Source organism: Lytechinus pictus, chromosome 2, assembly GCF_037042905.1.
Source record: "Lytechinus pictus isolate F3 Inbred chromosome 2, Lp3.0, whole genome shotgun sequence".
In the NCBI taxonomy this organism is placed as follows: Eukaryota; Metazoa; Echinodermata; class Echinoidea; order Temnopleuroida; family Toxopneustidae; genus Lytechinus; species Lytechinus pictus.
This window is the reverse complement of record NC_087246.1, coordinates 65,625,940-65,647,820: the sequence shown is the minus strand read 5'-3', so window position 1 is coordinate 65,647,820 and position 21,881 is coordinate 65,625,940. Positions and strand designations below refer to the sequence as shown.

The 21,881-nt window shown below is 35.2% G+C and overlaps 1 protein-coding gene across 1 annotated transcript in view; it reads left to right on the top strand.

The window, feature by feature from the left end:
- LOC129253781 (nose resistant to fluoxetine protein 6-like) overlaps positions 1-21,445 on the top strand; it is a 38,292-nt gene extending 16,847 nt beyond the window's left edge. Inside the window, exons 6-16 of the mRNA XM_054892208.2 lie at positions 581-807; positions 1,450-1,626; positions 5,931-6,024; positions 7,381-7,473; positions 9,598-9,766; positions 10,087-10,166; positions 10,764-10,865; positions 12,566-12,713; positions 13,312-13,495; positions 16,281-16,423; positions 19,135-21,445. Coding sequence (XP_054748183.2) covers positions 581-807; positions 1,450-1,626; positions 5,931-6,024; positions 7,381-7,473; positions 9,598-9,766; positions 10,087-10,166; positions 10,764-10,865; positions 12,566-12,713; positions 13,312-13,495; positions 16,281-16,423; positions 19,135-19,254 — 1,537 coding nt within the window. The 3' untranslated portion in view covers positions 19,255-21,445. The remainder of the gene's footprint in view (positions 1-580; positions 808-1,449; positions 1,627-5,930; positions 6,025-7,380; positions 7,474-9,597; positions 9,767-10,086; positions 10,167-10,763; positions 10,866-12,565; positions 12,714-13,311; positions 13,496-16,280; positions 16,424-19,134) is intronic.
- Positions 21,446-21,881: the final 436 nt, after the last annotated feature.

Here is a 21,881-nt window from a genome sequence, read left to right as displayed (position 1 = left end):
CGAATGTCCATTACAGTGCCTATGACATGCACTACGCAGCTGAATGATGCATGGTTGCAGATATGGGCGTCATTGCCATGTCTTTAAAGAATCACAATTTTAGAATTCACTAGCTTTTAGAATAAATATCATTTGTTGTCAAATATCAAAGATTATAGCCCTATCTTTGAAAATTGAATGTCTCAAATCAGTAATCAACATCTAAGGAACATTCAATTAGTGAAAAAAAGAGGTATTTTGTTGCTGATTGTTGGTAAGGTGAACGATTGAATTGATTGTTTGAGTGTTACATCTAGCCTAATCATCATCAACATCATTTTATTATCATCGTCATTATCAACCTCATCATCATCATCATTATAACTACTATTTTCATGAACATCATCATAATTATCATTAACATTACCATCTGCAGAAGCTGCAGCCACAGCTTGTCTGTGATCATCATCAGTGTTGTTGTTGATGATGAAGATGATCATCATGATGATGAAACGATTACCAATGTACTGGTATTATACACTTACATTAGATCCTGAAGACCATTACATTCTTTTTCCTATCATCATTATCATTCACCCAGCACCCTGTTTAGTGCTATTTTCTTGCTGATGTTGCTGGGTATGGCCTATGACTGTTTCCTGCGGTATCGCAAGCAGAGTTCCTCCAACATGGTCGTCTATACCAACAGCAATACAAACACTTCAGCCCAGAATGGTAGGGCAGGCGAGACTCTCCTTGACAACGGGTCACCGGAGAATAAGGATGATGATGTACCACTCATACTCGTACAGCAACCACCAAAAAGGGGTAAGGATTTATTTATTCACGTTTAAATTTGCAAAAAATGTGGCGATACCAGTTTTCATCCTCTTTTTGTCACAACTGCGCAGCAGATGCAAGACTTTCCAGACTGAGTGTCCTGTGTAAAAAAGTGTTACAAACAGCGGCCAATCAAAGTCAAGGTTTTCATTGTATCATTATGGCAAAGTTACAATGATAATGATATTGTTGACACTCTTTACAAAACGGGGGCCCACTCTATTCAATAATCAATTGCCTTTTGCTTACTTTTCAGGTCATGAAAAATTCGGGGTCAGTAGACCTGTTTGAGTTTAATAATGAAAAACTCATATCATGGATGTATTTCTCTCTTTCTTCTCTCCCAATGTCACCCCCGCCCCTATCTCCCCCCTGCCCCCCTCTCTCTCTCTCTCTATCCTCTACCTTCTTTCTTTCTGTCCCCCTCTATCTTCTATCTGTCTGTCTTGCTGACACCGTCTCTGCATGTCTGTCTCCTTTCTGTTCACCCCCCTCTTTCCATCTGTCTTGCTAATACCCTATGTATGTCTGTCTCTCTTTTCCCATCTGCTCCCTTCTCGCCCCTTCTTTCTTTGTATGTCTCTCCTTTATATCTATCTCATTCTCTTCTTGTCCTTCTCTCTGATGCAGCAATCTGGGAGCAGTTCCTTCTGAGCTTTGCCGTCAACCGGAACCTGGTCAAGCTGCTAAGCACCACTGCGGGCCAGGACAGGTCCATTGGCTGTTTAAATGGACTGCGTGTGCTCAGTATGGGTTGGGTCATCCTTGGACACGCCTTCTTTTTCCCCAGTCAGATGGGGATCATAGGTCAGTAAAGCGATCAAGCTTCGATTCCCCAGGTTTCCGCAATAGCTAAAATGAATTGAAAATCACGAAACTCGGGAGGAACATGAAATACACAGAATTTCAGGCCATAAAAGTTCAAGATAAGTCATTCAAATGGGTGTTATGGGTTAATGTTTGTGTTATGGTATAGTTGAATAATAAAGCCAGTGCTATTCTGGTGAGCAGTCACAGATGGTAAATTTGTTTTGGGTCTGTGCCTTGTTTTATGTTAACAGACAATGTACATCCTTTGAAAGTCGATGAGAGATACATGAGAAAATAGTTCACAAAATACAAACAGTGAGCAAGGAATAGAAAGTTTTAAATTTCACCAAGAAAATACCCGTGAATTACTTCTTCTTTAAAATTATTCATAACACAGCTAAATCATCAAATGAAAGTGACAGTCTTTGCATATGAGAATAATGTTCTTTTTTTTTCACCAAATCAGCTGAACATGAACAAAAAATTTAAAATAAAAAGATTTAAGTTTGCATTCAAGAAAAAAAAAAACCCACTTTAAATGAAACATGCTTCTGTACTTTAATTATGTGATGATGCCATCTAGCTTTCCATGCATGTTTATGATGATAATTTTCTACCTGAAGATATAAAATGAAGATAAACTGAAATAGGAAGTTCTTTTATGACCACTCAAACATGAGGTGCTGGAGCTCTCTATAATTAAATGTCAGGGTATTTTGAGCAATCGTGGTTGAATATGAAATCTTGATATGACAAGAGAAAGCCTCTGCATGAATCTGATAAGAGGAGATATGCAATGACCAAAAACTTTACACCTACAATACATAGACAGATATTATATTTTAAAAATCTGACTCAAAAAGGCAGAAATATGAAATTTCAGGTATTTCATGTGACAGTCTCAAAATGTAGCCTTTTTTATCAAAATATCCTGAATTGTGTGTAAAGTGAATGTGTGCACCGACATGGAGCACCATGAACATGACTTGCCAAAGTTTTTTTTTCCAAGAAAATCATAATATTTCTCTTAAATTTTAATCTATGGCACACTTACTCATAAGAATATAAGGTACATTATCAACTGATTTTTTTTTGGTAAAATAAAATGAATTCAAGTTTAATATTCAGTTAAATGTGCAGATATGCCACCCCCCCCCCCTCCTTCATACAATCAGTTTGTACATGTCATTGTCGATGGCAAAGTATATTTAGCACATTAGCAATTCTGTTTTTTTTTTTTTTTTAGAATTGGATGAATATCTCACCATTTTCCATTGGGTTCAGGTGAAATACATTCAAACTCTTGTAATTTAATTGCCTTTGTCTAAGTTTATAATGAGCTTCTCTTACTTTCGTCCTGTCAACATTTGTTGTTGGACATAGAGTATTAGATAAATGAACATAAAAACTATTACAATAGATTGCAGTGAAACTATTCTTTCTGATTGACTTACGTTAATGTCTAAATTTAGAATGAGTGGCTGGTTCATGCACTGATTTGTTTCAGTTTCTAATCTTTTGCTGTTTACCAAGTGTTGTGCAATGTGCAAATAGATTAATTCATAAGATCTCAGAGAAGGATCCTTAAAGTGAGACTCTTATTGTGAATGTGAATATCCCGTCATTTATGAAAAAAAAAACATTATTGTAAAATGTCCTCTGCAAAGGAATATTTCTCAGATGCCATCACATCCAAGCTGTGACCCCCCAAATCTCAAATTTTTTTGCAGACAATTAGTGTGTACGTGTAGTCCCATACATGCATATCTTTGTGCAGTATGGCTCATAGCAGACTTGAGTCAATTTCTTGTCATTTTGCTGATTCCCAATCTTACAGCATACATGTACATATTTTTGGGGGGCTTTAATGCATTATAGTCATCGTATTTCAATCATATTGATGGAGTTTCTTTCATGATTCGCTCTCATAAGCAGAGTCCCATAAAATAAAGCTACAGGATCGAGCGTTGGCCTGATTTCTGCAGTCTGATTCCATGTCTGATCAATCACATATATGTATATACCAGCCTCACAATCACTCTGTATTTGCCTGACCCTGAATCTAATTTTTTTCTTTAAACATACATTGTGGTTTAGATTTAAGTAGGAGATATCAGGTGACATCCTTAAGTCAAACCTTGAAAGGTTGTAGTTTCTGTAGCAGCTTACATTGTGTGATCATTTGTTTGCATGTCTACCAATCTTTTGATTTTTGTGTGATTTATCATTAGCCATTTTGGTTGAAAAAAAAATGAAAAACCATATTTTATTCTTCAAAATACACATCAGAAATGAAATACTCTGAAAATTTGTTTTGCCCAATTGATTGTGGGGCCGGCAGCTGCTGTGCAGTGCCAGATCGACAAGGCTCTATCCCTTGAATTGTTGAAGGCCAAACAGGGTAGCAGCAACTACGTGCATGTAATAACTATACAAATTTGGTCGACTTGATTAGGGAAAGATATCATGACAGCATTTTCAAAACACAATTTATTTTTGTGAACAGGTGATATTTTTATTGAGAATGTTTAACATTGAGTAGTCGAAAACATTTCCTTATTTGTCAAAGAAACATTAATATGCTATGAAATGATAATATTTATGACTGACATTGTCTGCAATGTGTAGATCAAATACACTCCAAAAATGAGGAATGTATTAAAGTCAAAGATTTTTATTGATAAATATGCATCATTTCAGTTGAAGAATGTACATGTACAGTGTAATTAAAAATGTTAGAAAATAGGTTATTGAAGAATAAAAATTCACAGGTAGAAATAAAATTGAATACAAGAGAAAAATGAATTAAAACTATGATAAGAAGGCATTCTTGTCTACATGTATTCTTAAAGGGATGGTCCGGGCTGAAAGTATTTATAGCTTAATAAATAGAGTAGAATTCACTGAGCAAAATACCGAAAATTTCATAAAAATCGGATAAGTAACAAACTTATTGAATTTTAAAGTTTAGCAATATTTTGTGAAAACAGTCGTCATGAATATTCATTAGGTGAGCTGATGATGTCACATCCCCACTTGTTCTTTTGTATTTTATTATATGAAATTAGGTTTATTCAAATATTTTCCTCCAAGAACTAGAAAAATTGGATTGACAACTGATTTAGTACATTAGGTATTTATTGCTGCAACTTATTTCATTATAAGGGAGACATATTATTCACACAAGTATGAAATAATGAAAAAATTATGATTTTATGTAATAACATAAGAAAACGGAAAGTGGGGATGGGACGTCATCAGCCCACCTAATGAATATTCATGACAACTGTTTTCACAAAATATGGCTAAACTTTAAACTTCAATAACTTTGTTATTTTGTTATCCGATTTTGATGAAATTTTTGGCATTTTGCTCAGTGAATTCTACTCTATGTATTAAGATATAAATATTTTCAGCCCGGACCATCCCTTTAATCTTTAATTACAGCTACTGTGTTTATTCCCGATATTTGTTTTGCCTTGTACAGTGAAGGATATTCTCTGTACATGTTTGCTAATGACCATTGCTCAGGGGGTGTTTCAGCGAGCTGTTTGTAAACATACTACTCGTAATACAAACAATCTGCCTTTCAAATTAAAACTACCTGTCATCAAAATATAAAGTTTCTAATTCATCAAAAAATATGAGATACAAGGCCATTTTTTTCCTTCAACAAATCTCGCACACTTTGCAAACCTCATGTTTGAGTTAAGGAGCAACATCAAACCGCAGTTTCTCACATTTTGTGTATCTCACCATGAAAATTAAATTGTTGTTTGGTGGTCGAATTTGTGTTATTGAAAGTCAACCAGTTAAAACAAGTTTAAATTATTTAAAAACTCCAGATTTGCTTTGATTTTGAAACTATTTAGGAAACTTTGAAATTCATTTAGCTGACTTATTGCAGGGTTAGAGTTTGGTGGTCAGATTTGTGTTATTGATATGATTACGTGTATGCACACATAGTCCACCATATTCTTTCTAGATTTTCAATTGAATTAGATCCTATTAAACAAAATAATGTGATTATTTTTACATCAGATAGAAACATTTCTTGACCATAATGTTAGAACTTTAAAAATACTTGGTATAAGAAAAAAAAGCAAGAAAGAAGCATAAATCAAATTAATGCTCTTCTTGTGCGATGTTCAAAGGGAATTTTTGAAATAAAATTTGGTGTTCTCACAAGAACACCTTACATATAGGCAGAACAAGTCTTTTTTTTTCATCATATACAATGATTCAGTACCGAGAGTATCTTCTTGTATTAAGTCATTTACCACTCACTGTTCTTTGTACAGGTAACATACCAATTGCAGCAGAGTGGTTCCAACAGTTTGCCTTTCAGTTTGTTGGAAATGCCTTCTTTTCAGTAGACAGCTTCTTCTTCATGAGGTAAAAATAGATATTTTGTTTATTCATCAAGAAATCATGTTCACTTTTGAGAATTACTAATTGTTATTAATTTGAAGTGAGATGGAAGCGTCTTGGTGTAGCGGTGCAATCAGAAGGTCGTATGTTCGAATCCTACCACGGCCTAGCATCCTTTGGCAAGGCGTCAATCCACACTTTGCCACTCTCCATCCTGGTGATAAATGGGTACCCGGTAGGGTGCTAAAGCCTGTGTAGTGTGCCAAGCAATTGAGTCTTGGAACTCTTGTTGGAATGCTCCTCAGGGAGTGGAGAAAGTGCATACATTGTGGTCGGGCATGCCGGATCCGATGACCGGGTAAATAAAAATTGCAATGTAAAGCACTTAGAAACAAATAGTAATAAACGCTATATATATGTAACTATTTTTAGTATCAATATTTGGCTGGTCTTTTGAGTTTTAAAGTTGATATAACTCTTGGATCACCTGCCTAAATCTTGTGTTGTGATAGATTGAAACAAGTCCCAATATGGTTATCTAGCTATGACATCAACAAGGAGGCTCACACACTACCCCTAATAAGAGCATGCTAATTTGTTCAGATTAAGCGGAGTCAAAATGTTAATGCAGAACCGTATGGAGAAGTAAAAAAAAAACTCACAAAAAGTGGCTGAAATTTCACATTCTACATTTTTACATCCATGAAATGGCCACCTGTTTTCCATATTTCCTTGAAATTGTTTTGATTTAGTGAGAAACCATCAATAAAATGAAGAATATTCACTTCTTTCTTGACTCTGAATGATCGTTTTATGATGTTACACTTGGTCAACACTATGGAAGTCTACATTTGGGACTATAATGATGGCATTAATGATGTCCTACTTGTAGATTTTCATGGTGTTGACCGAGTTTAGCGTCAAATGAAAACAATCAACAATGAAAAATTGTTTTCAGTTGATGTTATATTGTTCAATTACGATGATGGTGATGCTGCTGCTAATGATTGGCGCCCAACAGCATTGAGTAATTAAACTTGCATATATCGACATGGGGTACTGTATAAAAGAAGAAGAGGGCACAGGGGCAGCGAATGTAGAAAATTCCACATTCCCTTTCCCGAAGATATATTCATGTTTTATTTTGCTAGTATATTTTGAAGAAAAAATGTTTTAAAATGACAAATTTGCCCTCTTTTTCACTCCTCTAATATTCACCCCCATATGTTTTACACACAATCCAAAATGACAATATGCAAAGGTATACATGTACCTACCCAACACTGTCAGGCGCTCATATCAAGAATTTCATTATATGTTCTTATGCATTCAGTAGTCTATTGGTTAACATGTTCTTTTAATATTATTTACTTTCTACAGTGGTCTTCTTCTGACCTATATTACTCTCAAGAAGATGTCTAAGACCAATGGGAAGATCCCCTGGGGGTTGTTCTATTTCCATAGATATTGGCGGTAAGTAATGTGATGGAAATGGTGCACACTTAAAGGCATTTAACACTATGTCTATATATTATTTGCATTTTAAGAGTAGAAAAAGGGTGAATGTATTTGTTCACCCCATGGGGTAATCTACATGAAGATTGACATCAAATATGATGGTGATAATCATGAACAAGGTAATGATTTTGTTTGTTGTGGTTGTTAAAGTGGTGGTTGTGAAATTAACGATGGCTATTATTAAGATGATGGTGATTATGATGGTGATGATGTTGATTGTGACGGTGACGACGATGGTGATGCTGCTGCTGCTGATAGTGATAGTGATGGTGATGATGATGATAGTGATGGTGATGATGATGATGATGATAGTGATGATGATGATGATGATGATGATAGTGATGATGGTGGTGATGATGATGATAGTGATGATGGTGGTGATGATGATGATAGTGATGATGATGATGATGAATGATGATGGTGATGATAGTGATGATGATATCATTATGATCATGATGATCATGACTTGAAAATGAGTGAAAATGATACCAGTGATTATAGGATGATGATGTTATCAGACCTGCCAACCAGTATGTTTAAGGCATATTTAGTACCTTTTTGCAACCAAAATACGGCAGTAGGGTTTTTCTTTTAGATTTTTTTTTTTTTTTAAATACAAAATCGTAATTTATTGAGAAAAATCATCTCTATATGTCTCTATTTCATAAAACGTACACAAATATGGTTATTAGATCAATGTAATTTCAGGTAACTGTTTTTTTTTTTCAATCATTTTGTTAAAACCAGGGAGAGATATACACATGTTTCAATTTTTTTTTTTTTTCATCTGCAAGAGCAGTGCGCATTTTAGCTTGCATGCAGCTTGAGCGCCGCGATGAGCGAGTGCGCCAAGCATTTTGTTTTGAAATACACTTTTTTGGGGAAAAATACAGTTTTTGTCTCACCTGCATAGCAGAGTGAGACTATAGGCGCCGCTTTTCCGACGGCGACGGCGGCGGCGGCGGCGGCGGCGTCAACACCAAATCTTAACCTGAGGTTAAGTTTTTGAAATGACAGCATAACTTAGAAAGTATATGGACCTAGTTCATGAAACTTGGCCATAAGGTTAATCAAGTATTACTGAACATCCTGCCTGAGTTTCATGTCACATGACCAAGGTCAAAGGTCATTTAGGGTCAATGAACTTAGACCATGTTGGGGGAATCAACATCAAAATCTTAACCTAAGGTTAAGTTTTTGAAATGTCATCATAACTTAGAAAATATATGGACCTAGTTCATGAAACTTATACATAAGGTTAATCAAGTATCACTGAACATCCTGCATGAGTTTCACATCACATGACCAAGGTCAAAGGTCATTTAGGGTCAATGAACTTTGGCCGAATTGGGGGTATCTGTTGAATTACCATCATAACTTTGAAAGTTTATGGATCTGATTCATGAAACTTGGACATAATAGTAATCAAGTATTACTGAACATCCTGTGCAAGTTTCAGGTCACATGATCAAGGTCAAAGGTCATTTAGGGTCAATGAACTTTGTCCAAATTGGGGTATTTGTTGAATTACAGCCATAAATTTGAAAGTGTGTTGGTCTAGTTCATAAAACTTGGACATAATAGTAATCAAGTATCACTGAACATCCTGTGCGAGTTTCAGGTCACATGATCAAGGTCAAAGGTCATGTAAGGTCAAAGAACTTTGGCCACGTTGGGGGTATTTGTTGAATTGCCATCATATCTCTATAAGTGTATTGGTCTAGTTCATAAAACGTGGAAATAAGAGTAACCAAGTATCACTGAACATCTTGTGCGAGTTATAGTAGTTTTCAAAATCAGCACTGCTGCTATATTGAATCGCGTGATGCAGGTGAGACGGCCAGAGGCATTCCACTTGTTTTATCACAGAATACAGTTTTTCATTCCCAGAGTTTGGCAGGTCTGCGTTATTCATGACTGTTCTGCTAATGCTTAAGTCATGATGATAATCATGAAGGCAATCTAACTCTACTATGTCTTAGTATATATTCTCCTACCCCTCCCTTACTTCTTTACAGCCAAACATGATCATCATCATTGCTGTTTTTGTTATTCTTTATTTTAAATATCCACATGTAGCCTGACCCCAGCTATTCTGGTGACCACACTGATTTGGATGTACATCAAGCCTTGGGTGGGTGATGGTCCCCTCTGGAGGTCATTTCAGAACACTGAAACCTGTTCCAAGTACTGGTGGACAAACATCCTTTACATCAACAACTTCTACCCACAACAATTTGGTCAAGAGGTACGGCAATGAGTGATTTCAAATTCAGTGTTGGTGTTGAAAGCACTATTTAGGTTGTCTTTCATAGTCACACTTTGTAAATTATCCAAAGCATTAATGTGATTACCATTATTGAGCAATTATTCATCATATGCAACTTTGTTGATGGACATATTTTTCTATATTTACAAGAATATGAGGAAATATAGATGGTTTTTACTGCCAAAATTTTCACCCATGTGTAAAAAAAAAATATGAACCATGAAGTGATCAGTTTTCAACAGATATGTTTTTCGAAGTTTTGGTATATAATGTATATATATATATTTTTTTCCATGCAGTGCATAGGATGGGTATGGTATCTTGCAAATGATATGCAGTTTTTCATCATCAGTCCTCTTATCCTGATTCCTCTTTTCTAGTGAGTATTCAGTGAATGATTTTCACTTTAAATTTCTTCCTCTGTAGCTGAATATTCGAGCGTAACATGATTTTTCTCCCTTAATGAATAGAGATGCTTGGATGGTATTCTGAATTCTAAATATTCAGTGTCACAAAAGACTGAGAATAACAACCACTTTGCGGCATATATTTCCTTATTGAGATCTATATATCGAAACTTTCACATGATACCAAGTAACTATGGAAATAGAAGTACCAAGAATGCTTGAATTTATCGACTTTTAACATTCAAGTCCCAATGCGTGGGCATGGCAGATTGCCTTTTTTTTCTTTCTTTTGCGACTTCTACAATTCTGCAGAACTTCCACAGTTTGAAGAAATTGCTCGGGTGTTGGGCAGCATTTGTTGGTCACCAGTGGACCACCCAGATCAACTAAACTTAAGATTTAGTTACAATAAAGCATAAAAAATTATCAACTTTTTTTTTCTTGGATGCAATGTATCATGAATGCTTATTATCACTCCTGCCCCTCTTCATCACTTCAGACATATTTAACTAGAATGTAACAATATCTGTTGATAAAGACTAGTGTTTCAATATTTGTTTATCTTTCAGCATGCCTTGGTTAGGGCTCTCTATTATGGGTGTTCTCCTGGCCTGTAGTTTTGCAGTCACTGGTGCCTTGGTTTGGATATACAAATTAGGAGCAAATGGCATGTGAGTGGGGTCTTTACATTTTTCTAGGGAGTATTATTTTTGACCAGCCACCCCCAAACCAACAATAGGTCCCCAAAAATGAATCTTGATATTTTCATTGAGCTTGAAAAAGCACATCCTAGGCTTTAAAATACTTTATAACTTGTCAACGAAAACCTCCACAATAAATCAAATTTTGAAGAAATCCAAGGAGAGCTTTATATAAAATAAATAGAAAACAAAGGTGCACAAAGATGTGCACAAGATGCATTCTCAGTGAAATTTCCTAGCAATCTGCAAAAAATTGGTGTCGGAGTAACTCTTGTATCTTGTCTTTTATTCATCTTTACAACTTTGCATTTTTACAGTATGAACAAGAAGACTTACTCATTCAGATAAGCAAATTTTCTCAATCTTGAATTTGAAGACCAAACAGCTATTTTGGCAATTTACAAATCCTTTGTGATGACTTAGTGATGGTTTAGGGATGGCTGATCACATTTGTTACTACTTTGTTATTTTGAACTTTTCATTCTAATTGTAAAGTTAAGGCCACCACACACCTTATGGGTGGTGTACAATCTGATTTGTGAACAAACGCTTGTTCACATATTTTCTGAAAATATCAAAGGTCAAGTCCACCCCAGGAAAATGCTGACTTGAATAAGTAGAGAAAAATCAAACTAGCATCAAAATCGGATGTAAAATAAGAAAGTTATGATATTTTAAAGTTTCGCTTATTTTTCACAAAACAGTGATATGCACAACTAGGTGAATCAGTCGATGCTGTCCATCACTCACTATTTCTTTTGTTTTTTATTGTTTGAATTATATAATATTTCATTTTTCAAGAATTTGACAATAAGGACCAGCTTGACTGAACCATATAGTACTGAACAATGCTCATTCCACATGTTCAGGGAGGAATTAATCGTTGTGTCACTTGACAATGAGGAGAAAATTAGAATATTTCATATAATAAATACAAAAGAAATAGTGAGTGGATGATGTCATAGTCTCCTCATTTGCATACCAGCTAGGATGTGCATATAACTGTTTTGTAAATTTAAGCGAAACTTTAAAATGTCATAACTTTCTTATTTTACATCCGATTTTGATGAAATTTTCACTGTTATGCTTGTTGGATTTTTCTCTTTTTATTAAAATAAACTTTTTGTTGGGGTAGACTTGTCCTTTAACATATAGAATTGTCTTATTTGAGGAGCAGAATAAGCCTTATGATTGTTGAAAATGACATTGGAAGTCCAATCTAAATTTGTTTCTACTTGTGTGCTGATTGTGTGATTGCTATGATATCATTGAGATCAGATGATAAATTTGTTTTTATACTTGTAAGGTGGATCTATTTATATGTCAATATAGAACTTTGGACAGTAGAATGTCCATGCTCCAATGTTTGGTCATCTTTAGAATTATCCAAACTTATAATATAGTTTGTAAAGTTTGTGTTGCCTGTCTAATTTGCATTAATTATTTCAATATATATTCAGTTTGAATTTATCTTTTTCTCAACATTTCTTTCTCTCACTCTTTCCTTCCTTTTTTATTCTCTTTTCATAACTCTGTCATTTTCTTTGTGTCTTGTGTCTCCTCCCCTTCTTTTTCTCTCCCTGTCCCCTCCCCTCTCTCCACTCTCTTTCTCTGTCCCTTTATCTTATATACTCTCCTCTCTCTCTTCCTCTCATATTCTCTCTCGGTAGTCATTTACCAGATGTAGAATCGACTGGAGCAGACTTTAGTTCTGTTATCTATGGCAAGCCATACTGTCGTATTCCACCCTACCTTGTTGGAATGGTTCTGGGTTACCTCATGTATAAACAAGGAGACAGGAAGATTCGCCTGAACCCTGTAAGTTCTCAGGCAGAGCCAACATGTTAGGTGCTTTCTGAAACAATGGTGCTTTAGGTATCATTATCTCCAACCTTGCCCTCATTATCATGCTTTCATGTACCTTCTCTATCTCCTCCTCTTCCTCGTCATTATCATCAAGGACATCATCTTGGTCATCATTATGTCATTGTCATCATCAATATTATCACCATCGTCAATCGTCATCATCATCACCACCATTATCATCGTCACCATCATCATCATCATAAATACTCTCCAAGCAGTTAATTACCTCTATAAAATGCCTAGTGCTTTGATACACATTATTGTGATAAAATACATGCATTAGTGTAAACCCAGCATATTATTAGAATAACTTGTAACTATCTTGAATATATTTCAGGGCTTGAATGAAACCAAGGTCATTGAAGACCATGGAGTCCCTGTTAAATGACCCCCTTCCATTTGCCTTGGAGTTATGTTGTGCCTTTTTTATTTTGTCCCCCATTTCATTTGTGCTGTAATGTAGAAATCTCCCCTAATGTGAAAGTGGTCTTGCCCTATTGAAATTGAAGGCCTGTTGAATATTTTGTATCTTTGTTTTTTTTTCTTCAAGGCCTTGGCATCATTAGGTTGGGCTGTAGCAGTAGCCATCGGGATGTCCTGTGTCTATGGTTTATTAGGAGGTTATAAAGGTAACTTGACCTTGGCAGGTTCTATAGTTTATGAGATGCTGAGTCGGTTTGCTTGGGGCGTCTTCCTCGCTTGGGTGGTTTTTGCATGCAGAGAGGGCTACGGAGGTGAGCAAAGTCATTTATATCTTCCATTTTATTTACATAAAGGATGCAAATTTATTTACATCTTTCATATCATATTTGATTGTTTTGGGTTTTTTTTTTTAAAGAGTGGTTGCACATAATGCTCCCTAGAGAGTAGAGATGGTGCAATTCAGGAGTGGACAGCGACTAAGTCCAATGAGGGGGGGGGATAGAAGCTCAGTAGATAGCCCTTTTTAAATGTAAGATGTAGTAGTAGGAGTAGTAGTTGTAGTTGTCGTAAGATTAGGAGGAGGAGGAATAGTAGTAGTAGTAGTAGTAGTAGTAGCAGCAGTAGTAGTAATAGTAGCAGCAGCAGTAGTGGTAGTAGTGGTAGTAGGAGAGAAGCAGTGATAGTGGTCGTAGTAATATTGTTCTTGTCATAGTTGTCATCATCTTTATGTCCCCTCTTTGAACCAGCTTTCTTTCTGAATTTAACATGTACAGTGTATATCATATTGTTTTAGATTAATCAAGAAGCAGCAATCCTTTCAGTCAATCTACCCATTATGGTCGATTTGGAGGTCAACAGAGTGGTTCCTCTCACATTCCTTAATATCTTATATCTCAAGGAACAATCAAGTTTCTTCAAGTCACACTTAAGGACGTTCCACAGTTAAAATGAAGTCCATGTCATTTTCACCAAATTTTCCAGAGAGTTACTTTGGTATCTATGCATTATGAAAATGCAAAAAATAATATAGGTTCATGTGCTTATTTTTTTTCTACGGGACTTCAAAGTCGCTGTATTTGAATGATAATGAAATGTTGCGCAATCATGAGAATTATGCCTCTCTTAGACCTCACGAATTCACCAAATGAGTTTAAATCATCTTTACTCTCTCGATATCGCATCAAACTTCATCAAACTTTCAGAATGTGTAACTTAGTAGATACCAAAGTAGGAAAAAGTCTTTTAATTGGTAAAACTATATCTATTTGGAGTCAGCAGCGCCCTCATTTGGCAAGAATGGTGCAAAAACTCGGAAAAAACAAATCTTCAAAGACGTGAATTTACTCAAAAATTAAAAAAGTATAGTTTAATCTGCACTTTATTCAAAAACCATGTCATTCTCGTCAAATTCGGCTAAGAAGTAGAGGAATGTATATGGAAGATGTAGGGAAGTTAAAAATATAGGGTCCATGTGCTTGTTTTTTAACTATAAGTGTCCAAAGAGTTGCGAGTTGGCTTGAAAATCGCCCAAAATGCGCCGAAAACATGCAAAAGTCTAATAAAACTGTCTAAAATGCGAATGGTTCCCGTATTTCGCTCCCAAACATTCAAAATCCATGTCATTTTCATCATACTCTCTAGATTTGTAGAGGAAAATATTCTAAAGCCATTAAAATATTAAAAATATAGGGTCCATGTGCTCGTTTTTTCATCATCAGTGTCCAAAGTGTTGCGAGTTGGCTTGAAAATATTGAAATCCTCCTAAAGTGCGCCGAAAACATGCAAAAGTCTAATAATACCGTTTGTAATGCGAATGGTTTCAAAGTTTTGCTCCCAAACATTCAAAATCCATGTCATTTTCATCATACTTTGCACATGGATAATTTAGCACCTGAATATTCCAAATATGCAAAAATTAACATGGGTCCATGTGCTTGATTTTTTGCCATATAGCTTCAAAGTTCACCCAAATGGATGTTCTTAAGAATTGCGCATTCAAAAGACTTTGGCATTTTTAGACCTCACGAGATTACAACAAAGAGTTTAAAGCTCTCTTACTCATTTAAAATCCATTAAAATATCAAATTTTGCATTATAATTAATAATTGTATCCTATGATGGATAATCTATATATATTGGTATTTGCTCTTTTAAGTTTAACAGCATTCTCAATTCTCAGAGATTGCACGAAAGACAACAAAAACTCAACCTCAAAGAATGTTAAATTTGGTAGAAGTACAAGAAATGCTGCACTTTATTTAAAACCCATGTTATTTTCACCAAACTTTGCAAAGTTGTAGAGGAAGGTATAACTTAGAGGTGCAAACATTAAAAAATATGGGTTCATGTGCTTGTTTTCAAACTATCAGCACTTTTATTATAGCAAATATGCTTACTAAACCCCCTAAAACGCGCCGACAAGCTTTGTATTGTGAGGAAAAATATTTCCAAACCACTCTACATTTTATTCAAACTTGGGGTGATATTCGTCATACTTTGCAGCAATACAGAATAAAGTATTTTGAAATTGTAAAGGAATAAAAAAAATGGTCCATGCAACAATTCCAGTTTATTAGCTTAAAAAAGTAACACATCGGATCTGAAGTCAGTGCAGATAAGGAGAACAACCAGCTCATACCTACAGCTGATCAATCACAAGTTCATCCATTGTGACGTCAGCGCGCAGAGTGTAAAATATGCGCAGATCATGATGTGCATAAACATAACTGTGGAACGTCCTTAAATGCTCTTAAATTCTGAATGTGTGTTTAATTTCATACCTGGTCTAAAGTTGTGGTTTAACTATGGAAAGCCAATTGTGATGCAGATCTCCAATCAATATGTCAGCACATTCATTCATAAATGTCTGAGAACAATGTCTAGAATAGTTTGTCACCATAAAGCATGGGGTCATGAAAAACATACAACATACACAAATTTTGACATATTTTGCTTCCAATAAGTTGTGTAGAGTTGGACCATGGCCCTAGTTAAAACGGTGTTCAAGGTATGGGAGACTGGGCTTTTTCAAAAGGTAACGGCATGTTATTTCTATTTAAAAAAAAACAATTCTTTCCTATTTTGTTTGATATACAGGTTGGGTGAATGACATCTTATCATGGAGTTTCTGGTTACCATTGAGTAGAATGACATATTCTGCCTACCTCCTACACCCGATCATCATCTTCATATTCCTAGGAAACACCAAGAATACCATGATGGCATCCCTATGGCTTCAAGTGAGTATTCTCCTTTCCTTTTGTCTTTTAATCACCATTTTCCTTTGGGGATTTCATATTTTGGAAGGGAGAAAGTAAATTATTGTAGGCTTTAGTTTTTTTTTCTTCTCTGGGTGGGGTGTATTAAAAAGATAACCATATCAGGATTTCTCCTGAATACACCAATAGTAAAGTAATTCAGACTATGTGAATAAAATGTCCGAGCTGTTGCCACTGCAGCATTCCTGCTTTGGTGTGTTTAATGAAGTATCGTCACAGTGATTTTTACTATTATTTTGTGACCCCCCCAAAAAAAACGAATGATAAGTCACTCAAAATGAGTATTGAGGTTTGTGTAGAGCTTAATAAAGCACATCCAAGGCTTTAAAATGATATACAACTTGTTGAAATTGTTCAACATTATCCCACAAAAATGCTTGTTGGAATGCAGAAATTATTCAGTGAGAGCTTCAAAGTATATAGAGAAAACATGGTATTACTTTTGAAGGTTTCCATGGCAAAGGAGAAGAGCATACTGGTTTCACAGTACACCATCTATCTTTCGAGGGCATATGTTGGTCCCCAAAAGGACCATCCAAACTCAGTCTCCTGAAGACGATAAGAACACACTTGGCGAAGTGTTGAGTTTGGATGGTCCTTTTTAGGACCAACATATGCCCACGAAAGATACAATTACATTGTGTACCGAGAGAAAACGGTTTGAAGTTTGGGGTTTACTCAAGCGTGAGATGTGCACACTGTGCAATGTCTGTATAACCTCCAAGCAGTCCTCAAAAAAGTGTGTCAAACAAGCTATTGCATCTTGTCTTTTATTCAACTTTACAACTTTGAGAGTTGACAGTATGAAGAAGAACTAGAATAATCCTTCCAAATAAGCTAATTTTCACATTTTGACACTTTGGAAACCATATTATTAATTGTCTATTGTTGGCTGTCGGGTGGCTAGTCACATTTTTTAAGTTAATCAGATGAAAGGATTTCAGTAGCTTATAACAGTTGTTAGTGAAAATCACTGACTGTTTGTTTGTTTCATAAAATGGTCCCCCCCTTGCTCCTGATATATTGTAAAGGGTGAAAACAATTTGAATTCAAGCATCAACACTATACACTTATTTTCTCACCAGTGTGTATTCAAATCAGTTTTTATGAGTTGTACATGTATATTGTATACATGACTTTATAGCTGTTGGAGTTACAGCTACCAGTTGGGTGTTACATAGCAGTTCGTAAAGTTAATGCACAATTTTACGATGACAGAAGCATGATCGTAGGTGCTATAAAGTCATCTCATATATAGAGTGCATACCAGAAAAGGGAAACCAAAATTCAGTGTAATTTTTTACCATCATAATTATATATTCGCTTCGCGAGATGTATATCAATGAAAAGATACACTTCCCCTCTCTCATTTGAAGCCCATCTCAACATTCATAATGCACGCATGACTGAGTTAGAACAATTGAAAGTGGTGCTAGCAAAATTCCATTTGCATGAGCAAATTACGAATTTGAGTGAGTTTTTTTCTGGCTTTTACTTCAATGTATTTTCGGAAAACACAGATATAACTTTGCTATTCAGTTATCCATCTTTCATATGAGACCTTGTGCATAAAATGTGATTGACGCATTGTCCAGAAAAAGTTGCATGAAATCATGCTTGATTCCACCTATTGAATGGATCATTGAAAAAAAGCATTTCCAACAAAGCCGCAGACAATGGGCTATTGGTAAATGCGTAGTGAGTGTGATTGGCTTGAATGATATGTTTGAATTCTTTTTGTAAAACTTATAAAAGATTGCTTAAAATGATAAGACAAGGCTAGGGCGGGGGAATATTGAATGGGGGGAGGGGTGATCCACTTCAGGAAAAACAATAAAATGGCTTTCTCCCCTTTAATTGTATAAAGTGATTTACCCCTTTTCTACTGCTCGCCCCTTCAAACATATTCTTCCACCCCTGTGAAATGTAGCTACACATGAAATGACTGAGAGAAGTTTGAGATAAAACTTATCAAAATGATTAACATTGTAATATTGAATTCTCATAGCCATAGACTCCAGTACGCAACAGCAATAAACGGCTTTCCTTCCCCGGCCCGAACAGCGTTCACTGTTCATGCTGTTAGCCTATTGGCTGCTGCTTTGTTGGAGAAAACAATGGTTGTTTTTCAACGATCCATCGAATACGTATAAATTGAGCATGTTTCCATGCAGCTTTGTCTCGACAATGCGTCATTCATGTTTTACGCATAAGGTCTCATATTAAAGAAGAAAAGATGGATATTTAAGTTATAAAATCCGAAAAGATAGCAGAAAAGGCCAGCAAAACGCACTCAAAATCATGATTTGCTTGTGCAAATTGAAATTTTGTAGCGCCACTATTTAATGTTCTAACTCAGTCATGCGTGCATTATTAACGTTGAGATGGGTTTCAAATGAAAGACGAGAATTATATCTTTCCATTTATGTACATTTTATGAAGCTAATTTATGATCATGATAGGAAAAATTTACACTGAATCACGCCTATCACGGTTTCCTTTTTTTACTTGGACACACTGTCAATATCATTTAACACAAGAAACAATCGCCAGTCATGAAACCCCCACTGAACCCAAATATCAATACACCATGAATGACTTTTTGTTATTTATTTATTTCTATTTTATATTTCTACTCATTTCTAATTTTCCTTTCTGCATCTCTTCAACAGCCAACCTATTTTGTAGGATACTTTGTGATGTCATATGGAGCAGCCATGGTGATGGCTATGTTCATTGAATTCCCGTTTGCAAACCTGGAGAAGATATTTCTTCCGTCAAGGCAAGGATAGGACTTAATTGCCATTTCTACATCAGAGAGTATATAAATATATTTTACTTTTCCCTGGAAGTCTGTCTCGTACTGACCAATACATCATCTGTGGTAGCATACAAATAACATCTAAATAGTGAGTGGGCATTTCAATCATGATGTGAAATTAAATATGTATACCATCAAAACAAATAGAGAAAAAAATGGATTATGGTATCAGTAATGTCAAAGACTGTTTCAAGAGCTCAGGAAATTCTTTTCAGAAAAGTGTGATATTACCTTACACATGATTCTTAATTGGACGATCTTCAGAAAGTGACCCATTCAATGGGTGGTAGACTGTTCAAGATATACCCCAGTCCCCCACCCCATTTTTTCTCTCATTTTTTACTGAGGTTTTCCATGTACTTTCACACAATTCTTTGCACTCCCTTATATTCAAACTACTGTACATGTAGATATTAATTTTCAAGAAATTATAATACATTGTACTTATACAGCGATTAATACATGATGTTTCTATAAATCTATTATTATGTTGAAAATATTGAAAAATTTACAAATCTAGTAACCAGCCTACTAAAGTTGGAAATACAAAAAGGAAAATAATGAAATGTTTTGACTTTTAATAACAGCAGGAATATTCATATTTTAGTCTTAGTTTTTATACAGGTATTTAGATTCTATGTTCACTTCATCATGATGTAAATTTTGTGTGTACTGGTTCATTTTACTGCTAAAGGTAATTTAAATTTTATTTAAAGCTAATGATATTTAATGAATTCAAACTTGGCATACAAGAAAGGTTCAGTTCTGATAAAGGCAGACATAATTAAAGATTTTCACATTCTTTTTTCTAATTTACTTAAAAAAATTTAACTCAAGGATAGTTCCTAGAATGCTCTGATATTGTAAATATATAAATGATTTTATATATGTTCGCTAATGGACTTATGTTTTTATTTGAGATGTTTATATTTTTGTCTTATCGGTCAGTGATATAATTGATATTATAAGTCACATTCGCAAAAACTGTGAAAATCAACTCAAGGCATTTATAAATTACTTACTATGAATACTTTTGTAATATTATGTCAATGATGTATATTTTAAATGAGTCATGTCTATTTCGTAAGTAATATATTCCCACGTCATGTGAATGAAACCTATTCAATTGAATACCTGATGATATGGATGCGTAGCCTCATATTCTCATTGACTCTAACCAAAAACTCCCATATGTAGCACATGGCATGATTTTGCCATTCACTTTGTGCACTGAACTAGAAATTCTCTTTCTTGTTCAGCGATGTGTGACCCCAAAACTTCCCCTATACTTATACCATAGCTAGGCACTAGTCTAGTCGCATCCACTTTTGCACCACATAAAACTTGTTACCTCTCTTGTGTTACCCTTCTTTACTGGAAGTTACTGGGTCACATAAGCAAACAGCATGAGCTACATTTGGGAATTTTTGGTTATTGTTGATAGTAAGAGAGTTGGTCATCTTTGTATTCCCACATCATCTATAGCTGCACCCATGGTCAATTACACCACAGTGCTGGTTTGCCTCATTGTCACTTGGTCTACTACCCATGTAGGCTAATTTACCATATACCTACCTGGGACCTGTAACATAAAGCTCAGTGATTGATCATAGGATTGAATTTTATGATCAATCATACACAATATTAAGCCATTCAATCAGTCATAGAAATCACCCCCACGATCAATTGCCAAGCCTCAGGTAGCAGGACCCTGGAATCCACCACACAACGATTTGCAATCAACTGCTGGATAGCATTGGTCATTCAAGATTGGTATTGCATTCACATATTGAAGGTCTGATTTTTACTTACCCTTTTATCTTAATATCAGTGACCATTTAGTTTTCTACGGGGGGGGGGGGGGGGGGATGCATGGGTATCGATACAATGATTAAGAACATTAAACAGTAAGATATTCCATGTCTCAATATTCTCATCAAATTTTACTACATTTTAACCTTCAATATGTGAAAGCAATACCAATCTTGAGTGGCCAGTGCTATTCAGCAATTGATTGCAAATCGATTCGTTGTACGATGTTGAAAGGATTGTTTTTCATAATTGGGCAATGTTCACACGTACAGTCAGAGAAGTATCACCAGCCTGATACATGTAAAGAGTATATTTCACACTTTCAGAAGAATTAAATATCCGAGGCATTATTTAGGGTGGTTAAAACATGGATTATACTTGTTTGTGTTACATGTATTTTTAAAATCGTTTAGGGTGTATATTTTGAAAGTCCATGTGTGAGCAAGGTGTGATGTTTAACAATGCTGGTGTGGAGCTAAACCTTCTTGCTGGGATGCAGTAATTGGTCCTCTCCTACAGTCTCTCATAATCTTGTTGACAGAATACCAAGTCACACATATGATTAGGTTTCAGCAAACGTTTACTGTTCTAACATCAATTACTTCAGATTACAAACATGATTTTAATATATGAAGATATATGAAGTAAAGGTATAAGATTTTACAATTCAATGATTAACAATGATGCCGAACTTTTTCTTCTTCTTTGATTATTAGTCTCATGCTTGAGTGTCTTGACAACAACTTTCTGGTCTAACGACATCCCTGTCTCTAGGTAGACATAAAC